Here is a 16723-nt window from a genome sequence, read left to right as displayed (position 1 = left end):
ACCGCTGCTTAACTGTCCTTTGAAATTTGTACTTCTCTAAATTTTGCAAAGCTGTTCTCCGCCAAGTAATGTGTACAGAAATGTATATTATAGATCAGGCATAGGCAACCTTGGCTCTCCAAATGTGTTGGAACCACAACTCCCATGATCCCTAGCTAACAGGGCCAGTGGTCAGGGATCATGGGAGTTGTGGTTCCAAAACATCTGGAGAGCCAAGGTTGGCTATGCCTTTTATAGATGCACATATAACGGGAAATAAAACCCATATTATATTGGTTTTGCAAAATGGTTTTGCCTAAGATCTACCTTTGGGAGAGGGCTTTGTATTTTCCCCTCTTTGCATTTTCCTTTCCTTTCTTTGCTCTAAACCGGCACAGTGCGGCTCGGGGAGTCGCCGAGTAGTGCCGGAAATGGAAATCGCAGCCGCGGAAGCCATTTCCGGCGCCTTGGACATGGGCAGCATGATGCCGGAAATACTGGTAGCTTCTGCGCATGTCCAGCGCATGTCCAGCCCACGGACGATAGTCCGTGGGAATCCTCCGGCCCACAGCCGGAAAATGTTGCTGACGCCTGGGCTATACTTTCCTAAGACCAAGAGAAAGGCTGCCCAAAAAGAAAGGTTCCCCTTCCCTCCTGCATTCCTGTTTCACCTACTCCACATAAAAAAACACCAGCGCCACCTATCAATTTAGATTTTACACATATCCAAAAGCAGGTTCTGTGGCACAAAAGGCAGTGCTTAATAATAATAATAATAATAATTCTCTAGAAATCTCACCAAGATCTGGAGGTATCTGGTTTGGAGGAATTGAATTAAACTTCGCCAGCTATACAAGATGTCACATGCTATGGAGTCCTTTGCTGTATTTTTGGGGTGTCTAGCAGGGGTTCCCAAACTAAGGCCTGGGGGCCGGATGCGGCCCAATCGCCTGCTAAATCCGGCCCACGGATGGCCCAGGAATCAGCATGTTTTTACATGAGTAGAATGTGTCCTTTTATTTAAAATGCATCTCTGGGTTATTTGTGGGCCATAGGAATTCGTTCATATTTTTTTTCAAAATATAGTCTGGCCCCCCACAAGGTCTGAGGGACAGTAGACCGGCCCCCTGCTGAAAATGTTTGCTGACCCCTGGTGTCTAGGAATGAATTGTCACATGTTACGTTCGTCATGTTACGTTAGTCACATTTCATTTGCCAGAAAACCTCTATTCCACAGTTTTCAAATAAACATTACTATCGATTTGGCACTTGGCCATGAAACCTTAGTATAGCGGCACAAAAAGAAGAAAAATGGATTCATACTTTCAGAGGAAAAGCTTGCCCACGTTACAGATAAGTTCTTGAGGTTGCAAAGCTGTTACATTGGCTACATTTTTTTAATAAAAACACACACAATAAAAAGTAAACATTTAAACAACCTCAGGCATAATGATTTATTGTTTTTGTAGGGAGGGATCAAGGCAGTTAACAGCTTCATGTTAATTGGAGTTACATAATAGTCAAATCACACACATATATATACTGTGTGTATATATATATATGCGCAAAGAAGCTGCAAATGTTACATAGGTCACGACAGAATCACCCATCAGTTCTTGAAGTCGTAATTTGGGAAGCGGGACTTCTTGTCAAAACAGTTTTCCCTGGCGGCATCACTCTTTCCACAGCACTCATGGTGTGCCATCTTTATTGCGTATTGCTTTGTGCACATCTTGTTCAGAACGGCAGACCACTGGACCAGGAGGGAGACAGATGAAAGGGTCAATAAGATGGCTAACTAGGGTTTCATAATCTGGGCCCAAACTCAGAGCCTCTTTTTAATATGTGTCCGAATGTCTGTCTTGCAAAATGTGTGTGTGGGTGTGGATTTGCACTCAAAGCAGCAACAGATTGAGAAGAGGGCAGCTTTGAGTCGTCTGCAGCGCACTCTCTGTACAACTGAATCCTAATTGCCTTCCCAATCACTTCCCATCACTCTGCCCGGACACTGAGATCCAGCGCCGAGGGCCTTCTGGCAGTTCCCTCACTGCAAGAAGCCAACTTACAGGGAACCAGGCAAAGCAGGGCCTTTTCGGGAGTGGCACCCGCCCTGTGGAACGGCTAATCTTCAGATGTCAAGGAAATAAACAACTATGTAACGTTTAGACATGAAGGCAGCCCTGTTTAGGGAAGTTTTTAATGACTGATGTTTTATTGTATTTTTAATCTTTGGTGGAAGCCGCCCAGAGTGGCTTGGGAAACCCAGCCACAGATGAGTGGGGTATAAATAGTAAATTGTTGTTGTTGTTGTTGTTTTGTTATTGTTAGTTGGGAAACAAAGGCACTCTTATCAGGAGCAAGGACTAGTATCAAAAATGCAAACTTGTCTTAATTTGGGAAGGGGTGTGATCAGGGCCGGAGCGAGCATTGGGGCAAACTAGGCAACTGCCTAGAGCGCCAATATGGAGGGGGCGCTGGCCAGCCTGCCCCCCGCCGCCACCCGGTGCCGCTCCGTTTCTTTTACGCGCCCCACAGCCAGCCGGGGAGGAGGGAGACATTCCTTCTAGCCGGCTGGCTGTGACGCGGGCGGAGGGAAAGCCCCAGAGCCGCACACAGCATTTGGCCAAGTTTCCCTCTGCCTACCCCACAGCCAGCCAGGGAGAAGGGAGACGGCCCTTCTCGCTGGCTGGCTGTGGGGGGTGGTGGAAGGAAAGCCCCAGAGCTGTGCAAAGCATTTGGCCAACTTTCCCTCTGCCTGCCCCACAGCCAGCCAGGGAGAAGGGAGACGGCCCTTCTCGCTGGCTGGCTGTGGGGGGGGGGGTGGAAGGAAAGCCCCAGAGCCGTGCAAAGCATTTGGCCAACTTTCCCTCTGCCTGCCCCACAGCCAGCCAGGGAGAAGGGAGACGGCCCTTCTCGCTGGCTGGCTGTGGGGCGGGTGGAGGGAAAGCCCCAGAGCCGCGCAAAGCATTTGGCTGGCTTTCCCTCCACCCGCCCCGGCAATCGCGGAGGGGAAGGAGGGGATCGGAACAGCCCGATTTCGGGCTGATCCTGGTGCCACCTCGCTCTGTTCCAGCAGCTGCACGCGGGCCATCGCCGCCTGGGGGGAGGGGGAGGCAGGATCAGCAATCGCCGTTACCATGCCCCCGACAATCTCTCTCTCTCTCTCTCTCTCTCTCTCTCACACACACACACACACTTCCTTCCTTCCTTCCTTCCTTCCTTCCTTCCTTCCTTCCTTCCTTCCTTCCTTCCTTCCTTCCTTCCCCCTCTTTCTTTCACTCTCTCTTAACCCTTCCACCCATCCATCCTTCTTTCCTTCCTTCTCTCTCTTCTCTCCCTCCCTCTCTTTCTTTCTCTATTGCCCTAGCTCAGTGATGGGCAACCTTTTGAGCTTGGTGTGTCAAAATTCGCCACAAAACCGAGCATAACTTGGGTGGTGTGTCACTTTGAGAAAAAAACCATTATTTCGCGATATTTATAGTTTAAATAACAAAAATGTATAATTGTAATATATAACTGTATTTAATAAACAAAAAACTAATTATTTAACCAAACCAAACCAAAAACTCCTTATTTATCACAAAGTGCCCAGAGTTGTTGAGCTTTTTGGGGGAGCTGCTGACCAAAGTTTTGGAGGTTTTTTGGGGGGTGCAAAAGCTGCATTGGTTTTTTTGGGGATGCCCCAAAGCTGCTGCGCTTTTTGGGGGGGGAAAGAGAACAGAAATAAATGACGAATAATACCTTCGGTGGAACTAACACACAGCACCGACATAGTCTGCCAAAGCGCCAAAAAAAACAGCACAGAAAGGGTTAAAAACCAATCTTTGGCTACCAGCAGCAACAACAACAACAAAGGATCCAGGTTTTAACAGAAGAGACAAGCTGTAGGAGAAGCAGGAGAACAAATGGGGGGGAAACAACAACAACAGTGTGAATGGGCCGATGGGGCGCGTGCCAGCAGTGAGGGCTCTGCGTGTCACATCTGACACGCGTGTCATAGGTTCACCATCACTGCCCTAGCTTCAGCTCCTTCCGAGGGCTTCTGCTGGCAGGACTAGTCAGCTGAATCTGGCCCACATTGTTTGGAATTAATATGATTTATGAAGTAGGAAATCGGCATGCATCTAGTACCTAAAGTCATCATTACAACAAAGTAAAACTGGGGTTTTCCTAGGAATATTTATAGAAAAGAAACAGCTCCTTCTTCAGTAGCACCTCCCAACTAAACGTGGAACTAAAGGAGGTTGATAGTCAATAACTGGCCAGTTCCTCTGCAGCTGTATTTCCTGAATAGCACCATTTTGGAAGAAATCCAAGTATTCTTGCAAAATTGATTCTCTCTCACCCCCTCCCTCCCTCCTTCCCTTTCTCTTCCTCTCTCTCTCTCTTTCACCCCTTCCTTCCTTCCTTCCTTCCTTCCTTCCTTCCTTCCTTCCTTCCTTCCTTCCTTCCTTCCTTCCCTTCCTTCCCTTCCTCCCTCCCTCCTTCTTGAGGCTGTCCTCAAGATCTGCTTGCTTTACAGTGAGGTGAGAGGAGGGACGGACGGGAACCCCTTCCACCCCTCCTCCCAGCCTTTTAGAGGAGGAAAACAATATATATATATATTTCTTGTTTTCCGCCTCTAAAAATGAGGTGTGCCCTATGGTCGGGTGCGTCCCATGGAGCTAAAAATACGTAGGTTCAGGATGTCACTGCTTTACACCCACCCGCACCCCCCCTTCCAAAGAAAGAAAGAAAGAGCCCTAAACGGCCTCGGTCCAGTATACCTAAAGGAATGTCTCCATCCCCATCATTCTGCCCAGACACTGAGGTCCAGCGCCAAGGGCCTTCTGGCGGTTCACTCACTGCAAGAGGCCAAGTTATAGGGAACCAGGCAGAGGGCCTTCTCGGTAGTGGCACCCGCCCTGTGGAACGCCCTCCCATCAGTTGTCAAAGAGAAAAACAACCAGCAGACTTTTAGAAGACATCTGAAGGCAGCCCTGTTTAGGGAAACCCCACAAGGCCCCCATATTAAAGCAGCTGCCATATTTGTCAGGCCAAGGAGGAAAATGGTAAGCACTCACTGCTTTCTCGGAGCAAGGGAGCTGCGCCTTTTCCTTGCAACACTTGCCCAGTGCGACTCCCAGTTCGATGAGGACATCTGCCTTGCCGTAGACGTTTGAGCGATCTGAGTCTTTCAGGCCCTGCGGCAGCTTCTTACTCCCATCCTTGCAGATGTTCCCGATATTCTTGGCAGTGGGGCGGGCAGGTGGGAATTTGTCTTGCCCACCTTCAGCATTCACTGGGGAAAGTGAGAGAGAGGGAGGGATAGAAATCAAACGACGCTCAATCACACCTCACCTGCCTTAGTTGAGAAATACTCTTTACAGAATATGTGGGCGAACAGCACTTTTGCTTGTTGCTCTGAAGAGCTTTTGATGTGGGCGTTAGCTGCAGTTAGGATTTTAGTAGCCCAGCAATGTTTCTAGGGTGAGCAGAGGATCCAAAATGTTTTTAGGCCACCTGGTGAGATTTTATTTCCTACGCTTTGATCTTTAAAAAACCCTTCCAGTTTGTCATTGGTATGAGCTTTCGTGTGCCTGAAGAAGTGTTCATGCACACGGAAGCTCATACCAATGACAAACCTAGTTGGCCTCTATGGTGCTACTGGAAGGAATTTTTTTATTTTGTTTTAAAATAGGAAAAGATTCTGCGGATGTGTATAAATAAGTATATATTTAAAAAAGGAACCAGGAGGGGGAGTTGGAGGAAGTAAATTAAGATGTAAGGTTTTGATTGTGATGTTCTTTGTGTGTGTGTTTTTTGTTATCATAAAATTAATAAATTGTATCAAAATACAAGAAAAAAAGAAAGAGAAAGGTAGGAAGATGATTGTTCTAGGCCTTGTGTGTCTGTGTGCATGCTTGCGTTCACAATGCAAGCAATCTTTCTCTCGCCCTCCTTATCTCTCCGTTATTATTCATTATTCCATTTGTTCACCGCTTTCTACCAAAGTCTCAAAGCGACATACAATGGTGCCTCGCTAGACGAATTTAATTCGTTCCACAGGTCTTTTCTTATAATGGATAATTCGTCTAGCGAATCCCATAGGAATGCATTGAAAAATTTTTGGAAATTTTTTTTGCCCATAGGAACGCATTAATTGAATTTCAGTGCATTCCTATGGGAAACTGCAATTCGTAAAACGAATTCGTCTAGCGAGGCAACCTCCGCTCGAAAAATCCTTTCATTAAGCGGAAATTTCGTTAAGCAGGGCATTCGTTAAGCGAGGCACCACTGTACAAAACAATAAAATACATAGTAATACCAATTCAAATCAAATACATTGATTCATTCATATATGATTTTCTTTTGTTACACAACCTAAAATTTCTAAATGATCGTTTTCCTAGGAAACTAGCCCATTCCCCAGCACGGATAGTAGTTAGAATAAAGATCCTCTAACCTAGTCCAGGTATATCTATCGGTCGCTGGTACATATCTGTAGGGAGAATCAGAAAAAAAAAGAGAGATAATGATACAATAAAGTTTGGTGTTTCATCTTGTTTTTTTAGAATATTATTATTATTATTATTATTATTATTATTAATCACCCTCCCTTTCCTCTCCAAGGAACCCAGGTCAGCAAACAGAAACACGAAGCTAAAATAGTGTAAAACAGTTTAGATCGTTCTTTAAAAAAACAACAACCTCAAAACCAATTACTGTACACTTGAAAGTATCTAAAAGCAGCTTCAGTTAAAATATTCTTAAAGCCTTTAAAGCCAAAAACATTGCTCCATCTCATGACTGCAGCATTGCTACAGGACTCGGTGTTGTGCACAGAGGCTGTAGCCTGCTATGCATGCAGAAGGTCCCAAGTTCAAATCCTGGTATCTCCAGGCGGGGCTTGGAGAGACTCCCTGCCTGAACACTCAGACAGAAACACCCACACACCCCGTTAGGGGGACCAGTGCTCTGGCTCAGCACAGGCAGCTTCCTGTGTTCCTGTTGGAAGCAGCCCTTTCTCCAGAACCATGAGGACTGGAGACTTATCTCCGCTTTTTATCTCAGACACCACCACCCCTCGCCAAGTCCCAGGTTTCTTCCTTCACTTCTCTCTCTCAAATTTTCTTTTCTTGTGTGATAGGCAGCATAAGACAACTCTCTCTCTCTCTCTCTCTCTCTCTCTCTGGCAGGGTGGGAGAGGGCAGGCTCATTTAATTTAACTTGATTTACTTTTAAAGACATTTTTAATTTGGGTTTTATACACAGAGAGAGAGGGTGGGGTGGGGTGGGGAAGCGACTGGGGGCATGGTCGCTGACTCAGTGGTGGCTGGTCAACTTCAGACGTGTTTGGAGGAAAAGGAATATCTGGACCCCCTTTCCACCTGGCCTTGATGCACTGCCTGGCAACCTCTGAATAACGTCTGCCCTGCCCTGATGCTTGGGGAAATCAACACTGTGTCACCATCTTCCGAGAAGGCTGCCTTGCAAGGGGCCATTCTGAAGCCCACCCCCACTGTGCCAGCTTGCAGATCTCGCTTGGCAGGCTCTCTCCCTACCCCACGGAACATCCTGCAGGCGTTTGCCCTAGTCTGGAACGAAGAAAGGGAGTGGGAAGCAAGCAAGCAAAATCTCAACTTGTAGTTAGTGATGGATTCTCTTGTAGGCATACCTGACATAGCTGTCAACCCTCCCTTTTTTGTACGAATCTCCCTTATTCCAACCCACAGCTGTCAACCTTCCCTTTTTTTTTGCTGAAAATTGCCTTATTCCAGTGCCGTTTCCCACGGCTATCCTGGATTGTTAGATATACCGTAGACCAGGCATCCCCAAACTTCGGCCCTCCAGATATTTTGGGCTACAATTCCCATCTTCCCTGACTACTGGTCCTGTTAGCTAGGGATCACGGGAGTTGTAGGCCAAAACATCTGGAGGGCCGCAGTTTGGGGGGTGCCTGCCGTAGACTGTCAGCTATGATACCTGAGTCTGAATCATCAGATTGCCCCTGGACGAACCAAGAGACCAGGAGAAGAAGGACTTGCATCTTCATAGCCATATCGAAGTCGGACGGAGTTGGCTTCTCTCTCCTGGTTTGCGATTCTGTCTCCAGACAGTTCCTCTCTGCTCCTTCTTCTCCTTCTCTCTGCTATAGTTGCTGCTGGTTTTATAAGAGAGCTATCCCTAACCCAGAAAAAGATACAGTACAGTGCTCCTTTATCTGTTCAGGGAAGTTTTTAATGTGTAGCATTTTAATGTATTTTAAATCTTTTTTGGAAGCCGCCCAGAGTGTCTGGGGAAATCCAGCCAAATGGGCAGGGTACAAATAATAAATTATTATTATCTAGGATAAGTTTTCCAGACAACGGCAAAGATAAATAGAAGAGAGAACATGATGAAATAATATAAGACAAAGGAGGGCTTTGGGGGTTGCATGTAAGAATGATCAACTGTTGCTAAGTGTACCCAAAATACAATTCTGTTTAAAGGTCTGTGTTGGCTTAAGGGACTTTTTAATAAAAAACTTTAAATCATTTTGTTCTTTTATCCTTTCACGTGGCAGCTGATCTACCTTGAGTTTGCAAGCCACAGAGACTCACATAAAGACTAGGAGGTGCAAGAGAAAAGTTTATAAATAAGTAATCTCCCCCTCTGCCCAAAAGAAAAAGTCCTATGGGGTAACTATGAAGATAAAATGTTTTGAATGGTGGGGGGTGGGTGGGAGTCAGGATCTCTACAGGGATACCTCAGGTTATGTACCTAATTTGTTCCAGGGTGCTGTACGTAACCCAAAAAGTATGTAACCCGCCTGATGCGGTTTAGTCCTGCTGGCCACATGACCCAGAAAGCTGTCTGTGGAAAAATGCCGGCTCCCTCGGCATGAAAGTGAGATGAGCACCGCAACCTCATAGTTGCTTTTGACTGAACCATCCAGGAGTGCTTTACCTTTAACCTTTACCTTTACCATACATGGAAACTTCTACAATACCACTTTAAACAGTCCCAGCTTCAACTTCCGGTCTGCCGCACTGGTGAGAGGACGCAGAGACCTCGAGCTCTGAGGTCTCTGGCATCGCGGAGGGGGGGGAGTCCGCGGGGGCACGCAGATTCCCCACAAAAACCCCGGGAAGAGCGTCCCGGGGGTTTAGCAGCTCAGCGGAGCTCCTAACGCGATTTCTCTGCTGCCCGGGAGGCTCAGTAGAGCCACCGAGAGCCAGCGGAGTGGAAGTCGCAGGAGCCATTTTTAGCACCACCGTCACCTCCAAGAAGTGAAGCCCCGAGTCTTCAGCCTGCAAGCGGCGGATTCTTCCCACAAAAATAAAGATTTGGACTGAGTAAGTGAAATCTCTAATTGGGACTAAGAACTTTATAATTTGGATCATAGGAAGAGGTTTTAAACAAACGGGAGTCGATCTCTTCCTACTGCTGAATTAAGAAGCGCTAAAATGCTCCAAAGCCGAAAAGAAAATTGACTGTCTTTGAAATCCCAAAGAAAGACTTTTTCACTCCTGCAAGCAGGGTGTAGGGGGACAGATTTCTCGGTAATAAGAAAAATCCCTGCAAAAGAAGGAGATTGGTAGGGGGGGAACCCCTTCTCAATCCTGGTGCCAGCACCCTATGAGGCTCAGCAAGGAAATACTGAGAAGTAAATTTGACAGATTTCAAAAAGGGAAAAAAAGTGGTGATTGATGTTATACGATATGTGAAGAAACTGAACTGATTCAAAGATCATGAAAATGGTCAGCCAAGATGGATTCTACCGTTCTTGAGGACGGAAATTCCATTGTCTTTTGTCCTCTAATCTCCATTCTGCCTGTGACTGGAAAGAATGTCAACATCCGGAACATCTGACTTCCAACAAACTGTGTTGGAATATTTGGAAATACTGGGAGATCTCTTAAAGGGACAGCAACAGTTCAGCTTATTGTTAGCAAGCATTGTGGACCAGGGACAAGACTTAAATGTCACTCTTGTAAATTACGTTATAATTATTTCTCTCTTGTATATATCTCCTAAATACATCCCATTTTTTTTGCAAACAACTGTTTGGTGGTTCCCCTTAGGTTATCTGTTAATTGGGCCAAGTTTACCATATCTGACAATTTATTTTGCCACTCATTGATTGTTGGGACGGTGTCCCCTTTCCACCTGCCTGCTATTAGGAATCGAGCGGCTGCTGAAGCATATAAGAAAATCTCCCTGTACTTAACCGGTTTATCTTTGTTCAGAATTCCCAACAAAAAAGCCTCTGGTCTTTTTTGAAAGTTTAGTCTGAAAATCTTTTTCATTTCTTCATATACTGCATTCCAAAAGTCTTTAACCATCACTTAAATGTCACTCTTGTAGATGAAAGGGATCTTAAAAAACAAGCTTCGGAACAATGCACAACAAAACAAGGGGAAGGAAGAAGAAAGTGCTCAACATGAAGAGAAGAACTTTCAAAAAACAACTGAGAAATTAACTAACTTTCAAAAAACAACTGAGAAATTAACTACTGTGGGAATACATCACCAAGAATGGGAACTGATTTTTGAAGGAAATGGGGAGGATTGGGAAAATGCAACTGGGCAAGGGAGTGAGATTGAGGGGTGGGAAAAGCAGAGGGAGGGGAGGACAGAGACTTTGAACTTAAAATGGGATAGACTTGGGGTGGGTTGAAAAAATTGGTAAAATTGTATTTAGGCTGATTGAAAAACGGTATTGAAATCTTGGCTTGATAATGGAAATGCTGAACCAAATGGCGGAAAGAATCCAGGGGAGAGGAGGAGGTATTTAGGATAATAAGGTTAAGAGGTATGAGTAGAGATTTGAATAATCATTTGATATTTCTTGTGGGGGAGGTGGAGGAATGGCTTGGGGGAAAATCTTAGGTTAGCATAACAGAAATTGTATGTTTAGTTAAGTAGTTGGGGGGGATATCTGCCTCTCTCTCTCCCTGCTATCCTGGAGCCTCTTGTGGCAGGGGGGGTGGGGGGGTGAGGGGGTGAGGCGGAGGGAAGCCCAACTACAAAATGGATCACCTTTGGATGGTCACTTCCCATGGGTATCCCTTGTGGCAGGAGGGGGAATGTGGAAAGGGGGCACGAAGAAGGTGGAAATTGTTCGATAGCCTGATTAAAGAGTAAGAATTGAATTTAAGAGTAAGAAACCCACTATGATTAATATTAGGAAATTATGAAAACCAGGAAGAAGGGATCTGAGGAAGTCACTAAAATAATGTTTAACAAAGTAAGAGATTGAAAAATGAGATATTTTAACTCAGGGGTGTCAAACTCAAATTCATCAGGGGCCGCATCAGCAGTTTGGTCACCCTCAAAGGGCCAGTTGTATCTGTAGGACTATGTGTCCACTCTTTATTATCATAAATTATTGTCACTGCATTCAATTATTACTGTTTTTTTTTGTAATAATGTAAGTAATAACTAGCTCTGAAAGCAGAAACATAGTCAGAATAATGGCAAGTAGATATTCAAATGTACAATTATTGTACAATTTATTGAAAAAAGATTTTTGGTAACTGCACTGGGTGGTGGAGGCTCGCTAGGGTTTCATGCAGGACCTTTGCAGAGCTACTAGTACCTGGAGATGCTGGGGTCCTTCTGCATGCAGGACAGATGTTCTGCCAGTGAGCCACCACCCTTCACCAAAGGGACTGGCTGAGGTTGACTCACTGGAGCTGCTCTCCTGGTTCCAGGGTTTAAGGGCCAGAAGTATAAAGCAGCATCCTATGTTTCTGAGGAGAGGGAGAGGGAGGGGAGGGAAGGAAGGAAGGAAGAAAAGAGGGGAGAGAAAGAAGAGTAGGAAATAAGGAAGGGAATAAAGAAGGAAAGAAAAAGAAAGAGGGAGAGAAGACGGAAAGGGAGAAAGAAGGAAGGAAGTACAGTAGAGGGAAAGAAAGAATAAGAATGAGGGAGAGGAAGAAAGATGGGAAGGACGGAAGGAAGGAAGGAAGGAAGGAAGGAAGGAAGGAAGGAAGGAAGAAAGAAAGAAAAGAGGGAGCAGGAGGGAGAGAGGAAGGAAAGAAAGAGGGGAGAGAAAGAAGAGTAGGAAAGAAGGAAGGGAATAAAGAAGGCAGGGGCGTAGCCAGGATCAAAACTAGGGGGGGCAAGCCATGGTCGTTCAGGGGCGGGGCCAAGGCACAGAAGGGCAGGGGCCACAAAGTGGGCAGGGCTAAAGGGCCAACGGGCCTGATGACATCGTGGCGGTGGCAGCAGCGGCCACCTTGTGCTTCTGGGGCTGGTAGCGTTGGCGGCTACCCTGCTTGGCTGGAGAGGACGGGAGGGTCGGGCAGGCGAGAGGGGGTGGCAGGGCGGGCGAGGGCAAGGCAAGACACGGCCGCAGCCACGACGGCTCAGAGGCGTTGCTGCATATCAGCATATTATTTCAACCATGGTTCAAGCCCCACCTTAGGAAAAAAATCCTGCATTGCAGGGGGTTGGACTAGATGACCCTTGTGGTACCTTCCGACTACAATTCTATGATTCTATTGATATATTACCATAGCATATGCATCATTCTGCTTTCTTGAATTGTCCTACTCCTAGGCATAGCATCCAACTCCTAGAGGCCTAGGTGCCCCCCCCCAATTACTGGTAAATACCGTATTTGAAAGAGTCATCCCCCCATGTTGATGGGCTTTCTATGTGGGGCTTATCTGCCCCCCCCCATATTTTATTAAGGATGGAAGAGGGAGGGAAGGAAGGAAGAAATAGAGAGAGAAATAACTCATATTTGTGGGTGTCTCTGGATGACGCTGTGATGCTGGAACTCTGCAGCAAGAGGACAGGAGGGTCGGGCAGGGGAGAGGGGGTGGAAGGGCGGGCGAGGGCGGGGCAAGGCATGGCCGCAGCCACGACGGCTCCAAGGCGTTGCTGCATATCAGCATAATATTTCAACCATGGTTCAAGCCCCACCTTAGAAAAAAAAATCCTGCATTGCAGCGGGTTGGACTAGATGACCCTTGTGGTACCTTCCGACTACAATTCTACGATTCTATTGATATATTACCATACCATATGCATAGTTCTGCTTTCTTGAATTGTCCTACTCCTAGGCATAGCAGCCAAATCCTAGAGGCCTAGATGCCTCTCCCCCCCCCCAATTACTGGTAAATACCGTATTTGAAAGAGTCATCCCCCCATGTTGATGGGCTTTCTATGTGGGGCTTATCTGCCCCCCCCATATTTTATTAAGGATGGAAGAGGGAGGGAAGGAAGGAAGAAATAGAGAGAGGAATAACTCATATTTGTGGGTGCCTCTGGGTGACGCTGTGATGCTGGAACTCTGCATGTACAGGAGCCTTGTAAGCAGCTTTCTCTCTGCTTGATTTACAGCAGGCACGTCCAACAGGTAGATTGTGATCTACCAGTAGATCACTGGATGTCTGTGGTAGATCACTGGTAGGTCACTGGCACCCCTAAAAAAAGCTCACCCAAAATGTTCCTCCTCCCTCAAAAAAGTTGAACTATGACCTGAAGCCCTAAACAAAAATGGGCCTCCCTCCCTCCTAAAAGAAGCTCAACAAGTTTGACCTAAACCCCAAAAACAGGGCTTCCCTTCCTTAAAAAAAAACTCAACAGCTTTGACCTGAACCCCCCAAAAGGGGGTAGATCACCCCCAGTTTTAAACTCTGAGTAGATCTGAGTCTCTTGGGAGGTGGCCACCCCTGATTTACAGTATACAGATGCAGGAGGAGGGGCAGACTGGAACACCAATGCTTTTTATAAACATCACTGTGTCTGTCAAAGCTACAGCCCCCCCTTTCTTATTCACTTCTTTTTAGCCTTGCAGAGCCACCTTAGTCAAATTGAATCCTCTGAGTCTGCACCCTCATTAAATCGCCAATAGAACTCTTAATGCTCCTGAATGCTCATTAACAACTCCCACTTAAGAACAATAGGGTGAAATGGTCAGCTATCGAATCTTGCCTGGGGATATATGCTCCATTGTCTTAACTGCTTAACTACTGGTAGCCACTTTGCTTTATTTATTTGATGTGTTTTTGTTACTGCTGTGTGTCCCCCCCCCCCCAGCAAGCGGAGACTTAGCTGCTCTTGCTAAAGCAAAGCCCTTTCCACTTCAGTTTTTGGAGGGGGAAAGTGCTGGTTATGGTCTGTAAAATACATTAATTTTTTTGCTTCTAGGGGGGGCAGCTGCCCCCTCCTGCCCCCCCTGCCTACGCCCATGAAAGAAGGAAAGAAAAAGAAAGAGGGAGATAAGACAGAGATAAAGAAGGAAGGAGGGAGAGGGAAAGAAAGAATAAGAACGAGAGAGAGGAAGAAAGAAAGGGAAGGGGGGGGTCGCCGCCTTGATTCAGTGCCAGAAAAGGGAAGGGACTTGTTGAGCGAAGGGACCCAGGGGCAAAAAGCCTTTCCCGTGCAGCGTGAGGCAGCGGGTGTCCATTTTAGGAGAAGTGCGTAAAGAAAAAAGAAAAGCTGTACCTGCTGAAATTCCCCTCTCTTAAAGGTACAGGAGTCCATTTCCTCCCTCCTGATCGAGCCACCCAAGCCTGAGCCTGGCTAGATCAAGTAGGTAGGGAGACTTTTCAACTGACATGGAATAGATTTGGTGGGCTAGCCAGCCTCTGCTAGAAAAGGAGCTCCCTTTTACAGAGAGGACCGAAAAGGCAGAGCAAAGGAGGTGGAAGAAGAAAAAGAGGGAGGGAGGGAGGGAGGGAGGGAGGGAGGGAGGGAGGGAGGGAGGCGAACCCAGGAAGGCAGGGGCCGGGCATAACTTTCTTCCAGTCACATGCATACACACACACACACACGAGAGTGACACCCTGTGTGTGATTAAATGTCTTGAAATCTGCTTCTGATTTCCTTGGGAATCAGGAGGAGTTGATTTTTTCCTTCTCCCCCCCCCCACTTGGATTGAAACCTTTTTTTAAAAAAAACTCCCATTTAAAGGCAGCCCGACCTCAGTTTCTCCACTGTTGCATTTCTCCCACCCCCCTCCCTTCCCACACCCCTCGCTGCTCTTTTGATCCCTCCCAGCAAAGCAACCCTTCATTGGGTAGTTCAGAGCGAGCGAGCGAGCGAGTGAGAGGGAGAAGCAGCAGCAGCAGCCAGCCCTGCCTCTGCCGCTCATTCCGGCGCCCCTGGAAGCCGCGGCTGCGGCTCCAGCGCGCTTGTCTCCTCTAGCCAGAAAGGGAGAGGGGCTTTGGAGGACTTACGGAGCTTCCGGACGAACGGCGACAAGGACAGCTTCGTCGGAGGAGACGACGCGGCAGCGGAGCGCGTTGCCATCGCTGCCACCGCCCCGCCCCACATTCAACCACCGCGCCGAAAGCGAGCGCGAAGTTGCGAGAGGTGGGGTTGGGGAAGGGAGCGGCGGCGGGCCATCCCGCGAGAGTAAGAGGCGAGAACGGTTTCCCGAAAGGAGCCCCTGGGAGCTGTAGTCTACAAGCGGAGCGCTCCCCGCGCGCCTCCAGATAGCGGCCTGTGTGTCGGCGCGGCGCTTCAGCAGCAAGGTCCCGCTGCTGGGTCCTGCTGGCTGGGGCGCTCGGTGGGCCACATGAGGAGGTCTGGCGGGCCGGATTTGGCCCGCGGGCCTTGGGTTTGACACCTGTGTTTTAACTGCTTGTTTGTTTTTCCTTTTTGTGTTTTATTTTTTCTTCTTTTTTTTAGAATTTAATGGGATTATATATAAATAGTTGGGGGGACTCCAACCCGTATCTCTCCTTGTCATCCTAGGGCCTCTTGGTGGCAGGGGGTGGCTCTGGGGGAAGGGGGGATGAGGACAAACCCATCTATAAAATGGACTACATTCGACTCTCATCGTCCACGGGATTCCCTTGTGGCAGAAGGGGACTTGTGGAGGGAGGGGGAGAAGGTGGATTGATATGGGCTGTATGTTTTTGTATGTTTTTATTCTTTGTGTTACTATATAAAACTAATAAAAATAATTTTTTTAAAAATAAACAGTCCCAGCTTCTCCCAAACCATCCTGGGAGCTGTGGTTTGTTAAGGGTGCTGAGAGTTATTACCGGTAGGTGGAGACCCATATTCGCCTCCCAGAGCAGTTTAATGACCAACGCCTCTCCCCAGCGAAGTGTAGTTCTGAGAGGGGGAATTAAATTATCAGTAATTTCAGCAATTTAAAACCTTTTGAAAATCAACAACTAGCTAAAAACCATGCCCCATGTTCTTCTACATACACATCCAAGTAAGGTAAAGGTAAAGGGACCCCTGACCATTAGGTCCAGTCGCGGATGACTCTGGGGTTCCGGTGCTTATCTCGCTTTACTGGCCGAGGGAGCCGGCGTACAGCTGGTCATGTGGCCAGCATGTTTAAGCCACTTCTGGCGAAACCAGAGCAGCACATGGAAACGCCATTTACCTTCCCGCTGTAGTGGTACCTATTTATCTACTTGCACCTTGACATGCTGCTAAGTTGGAAGGAGCTGGGACTGAGCAATGGGAGCTCACCCCGTCGCAGGGATTCGAACCGCCGACCTTCTGATCGGGCATATGTTGGAGGCATTTGTACTAATAAAACATATGAACGAACATATATATGTTTTTATTTTGATTATATATTCTGTAGTTTTATACAGTATTTTGATTTTTTTCTGGGAACCGACTTGAGACCTAGGGCGGTATATAAATTCAATTAAGAATAAGAATAAGAATATTTTACGGCAGTCACCATCAATGCTACTCCTTACCAAATTCACATTTTCTGGAAGCCATACACAAACCGCTGCTTAACTGTCCTTTGAAATTGGCACTTCTCTAAATTTTGCAAAGCTGTTCTCCGC

The 16723-nt window shown here is 47.0% G+C and overlaps 1 protein-coding gene across 2 annotated transcripts; it reads right to left on the bottom strand.

Annotated features, from left to right (window-relative positions):
• Positions 1–1404: 1404 nt before the first annotated feature.
• LOC118078494 (extracellular matrix protein 1) lies at positions 1405–14564 on the bottom strand. 2 transcript variants are annotated; one of them, XM_060269617.2, is made up of 5 exons: positions 14403–14564; positions 7945–8145; positions 6425–6460; positions 5043–5260; positions 1405–1732 (listed from the first exon to the last, which is right to left on the bottom strand). In XM_060269617.2, exons 2-5 carry the CDS (start codon positions 8018–8020, stop codon positions 1589–1591), a joined length of 474 nt encoding a protein of 157 aa, XP_060125600.1. In that variant the 5' UTR covers positions 8021–8145; positions 14403–14564; the 3' UTR covers positions 1405–1588. The 2 variants fall into 2 exon arrangements, with proteins under 2 accessions (XP_060125600.1, XP_088515863.1); XM_088659737.1 differs by lacking the exon at positions 14403–14564 and having other exon boundaries at positions 7945–8188.
• Positions 14565–16723: the final 2159 nt, after the last annotated feature.

This window comes from Zootoca vivipara, chromosome 16, assembly GCF_965207765.1.
Source record: "Zootoca vivipara chromosome 16, rZooViv2.hap1.1, whole genome shotgun sequence".
In the NCBI taxonomy this organism is placed as follows: domain Eukaryota; kingdom Metazoa; phylum Chordata; class Lepidosauria; order Squamata; family Lacertidae; genus Zootoca; species Zootoca vivipara.
Note: the sequence above shows the minus strand (reverse complement) of the source record. Positions and strands in the feature narration are given on the sequence as shown.

Excerpts from the sequence above, each read along its gene's own strand:
- LOC118078494 (XM_060269617.2), bottom strand. The coding sequence starts at position 8,020 with ATGGCTATGAAGATGCAAGTCCTTCTTCTCCTGGTCTCTTGGTTCGTC. Across the intron at positions 5,261-6,424 it reads GATAGATATACCTGGACTAG|TGAATGCTGAAGGTGGGCAA; the intron begins GTTAGAGGATCT and ends CACTTTCCCCAG. Across the intron at positions 1,733-5,042 it reads TCCCTTGCTCCGAGAAAGCA|TGGTCTGCCGTTCTGAACAA; the intron begins GTGAGTGCTTAC and ends CTCCTGGTCCAG.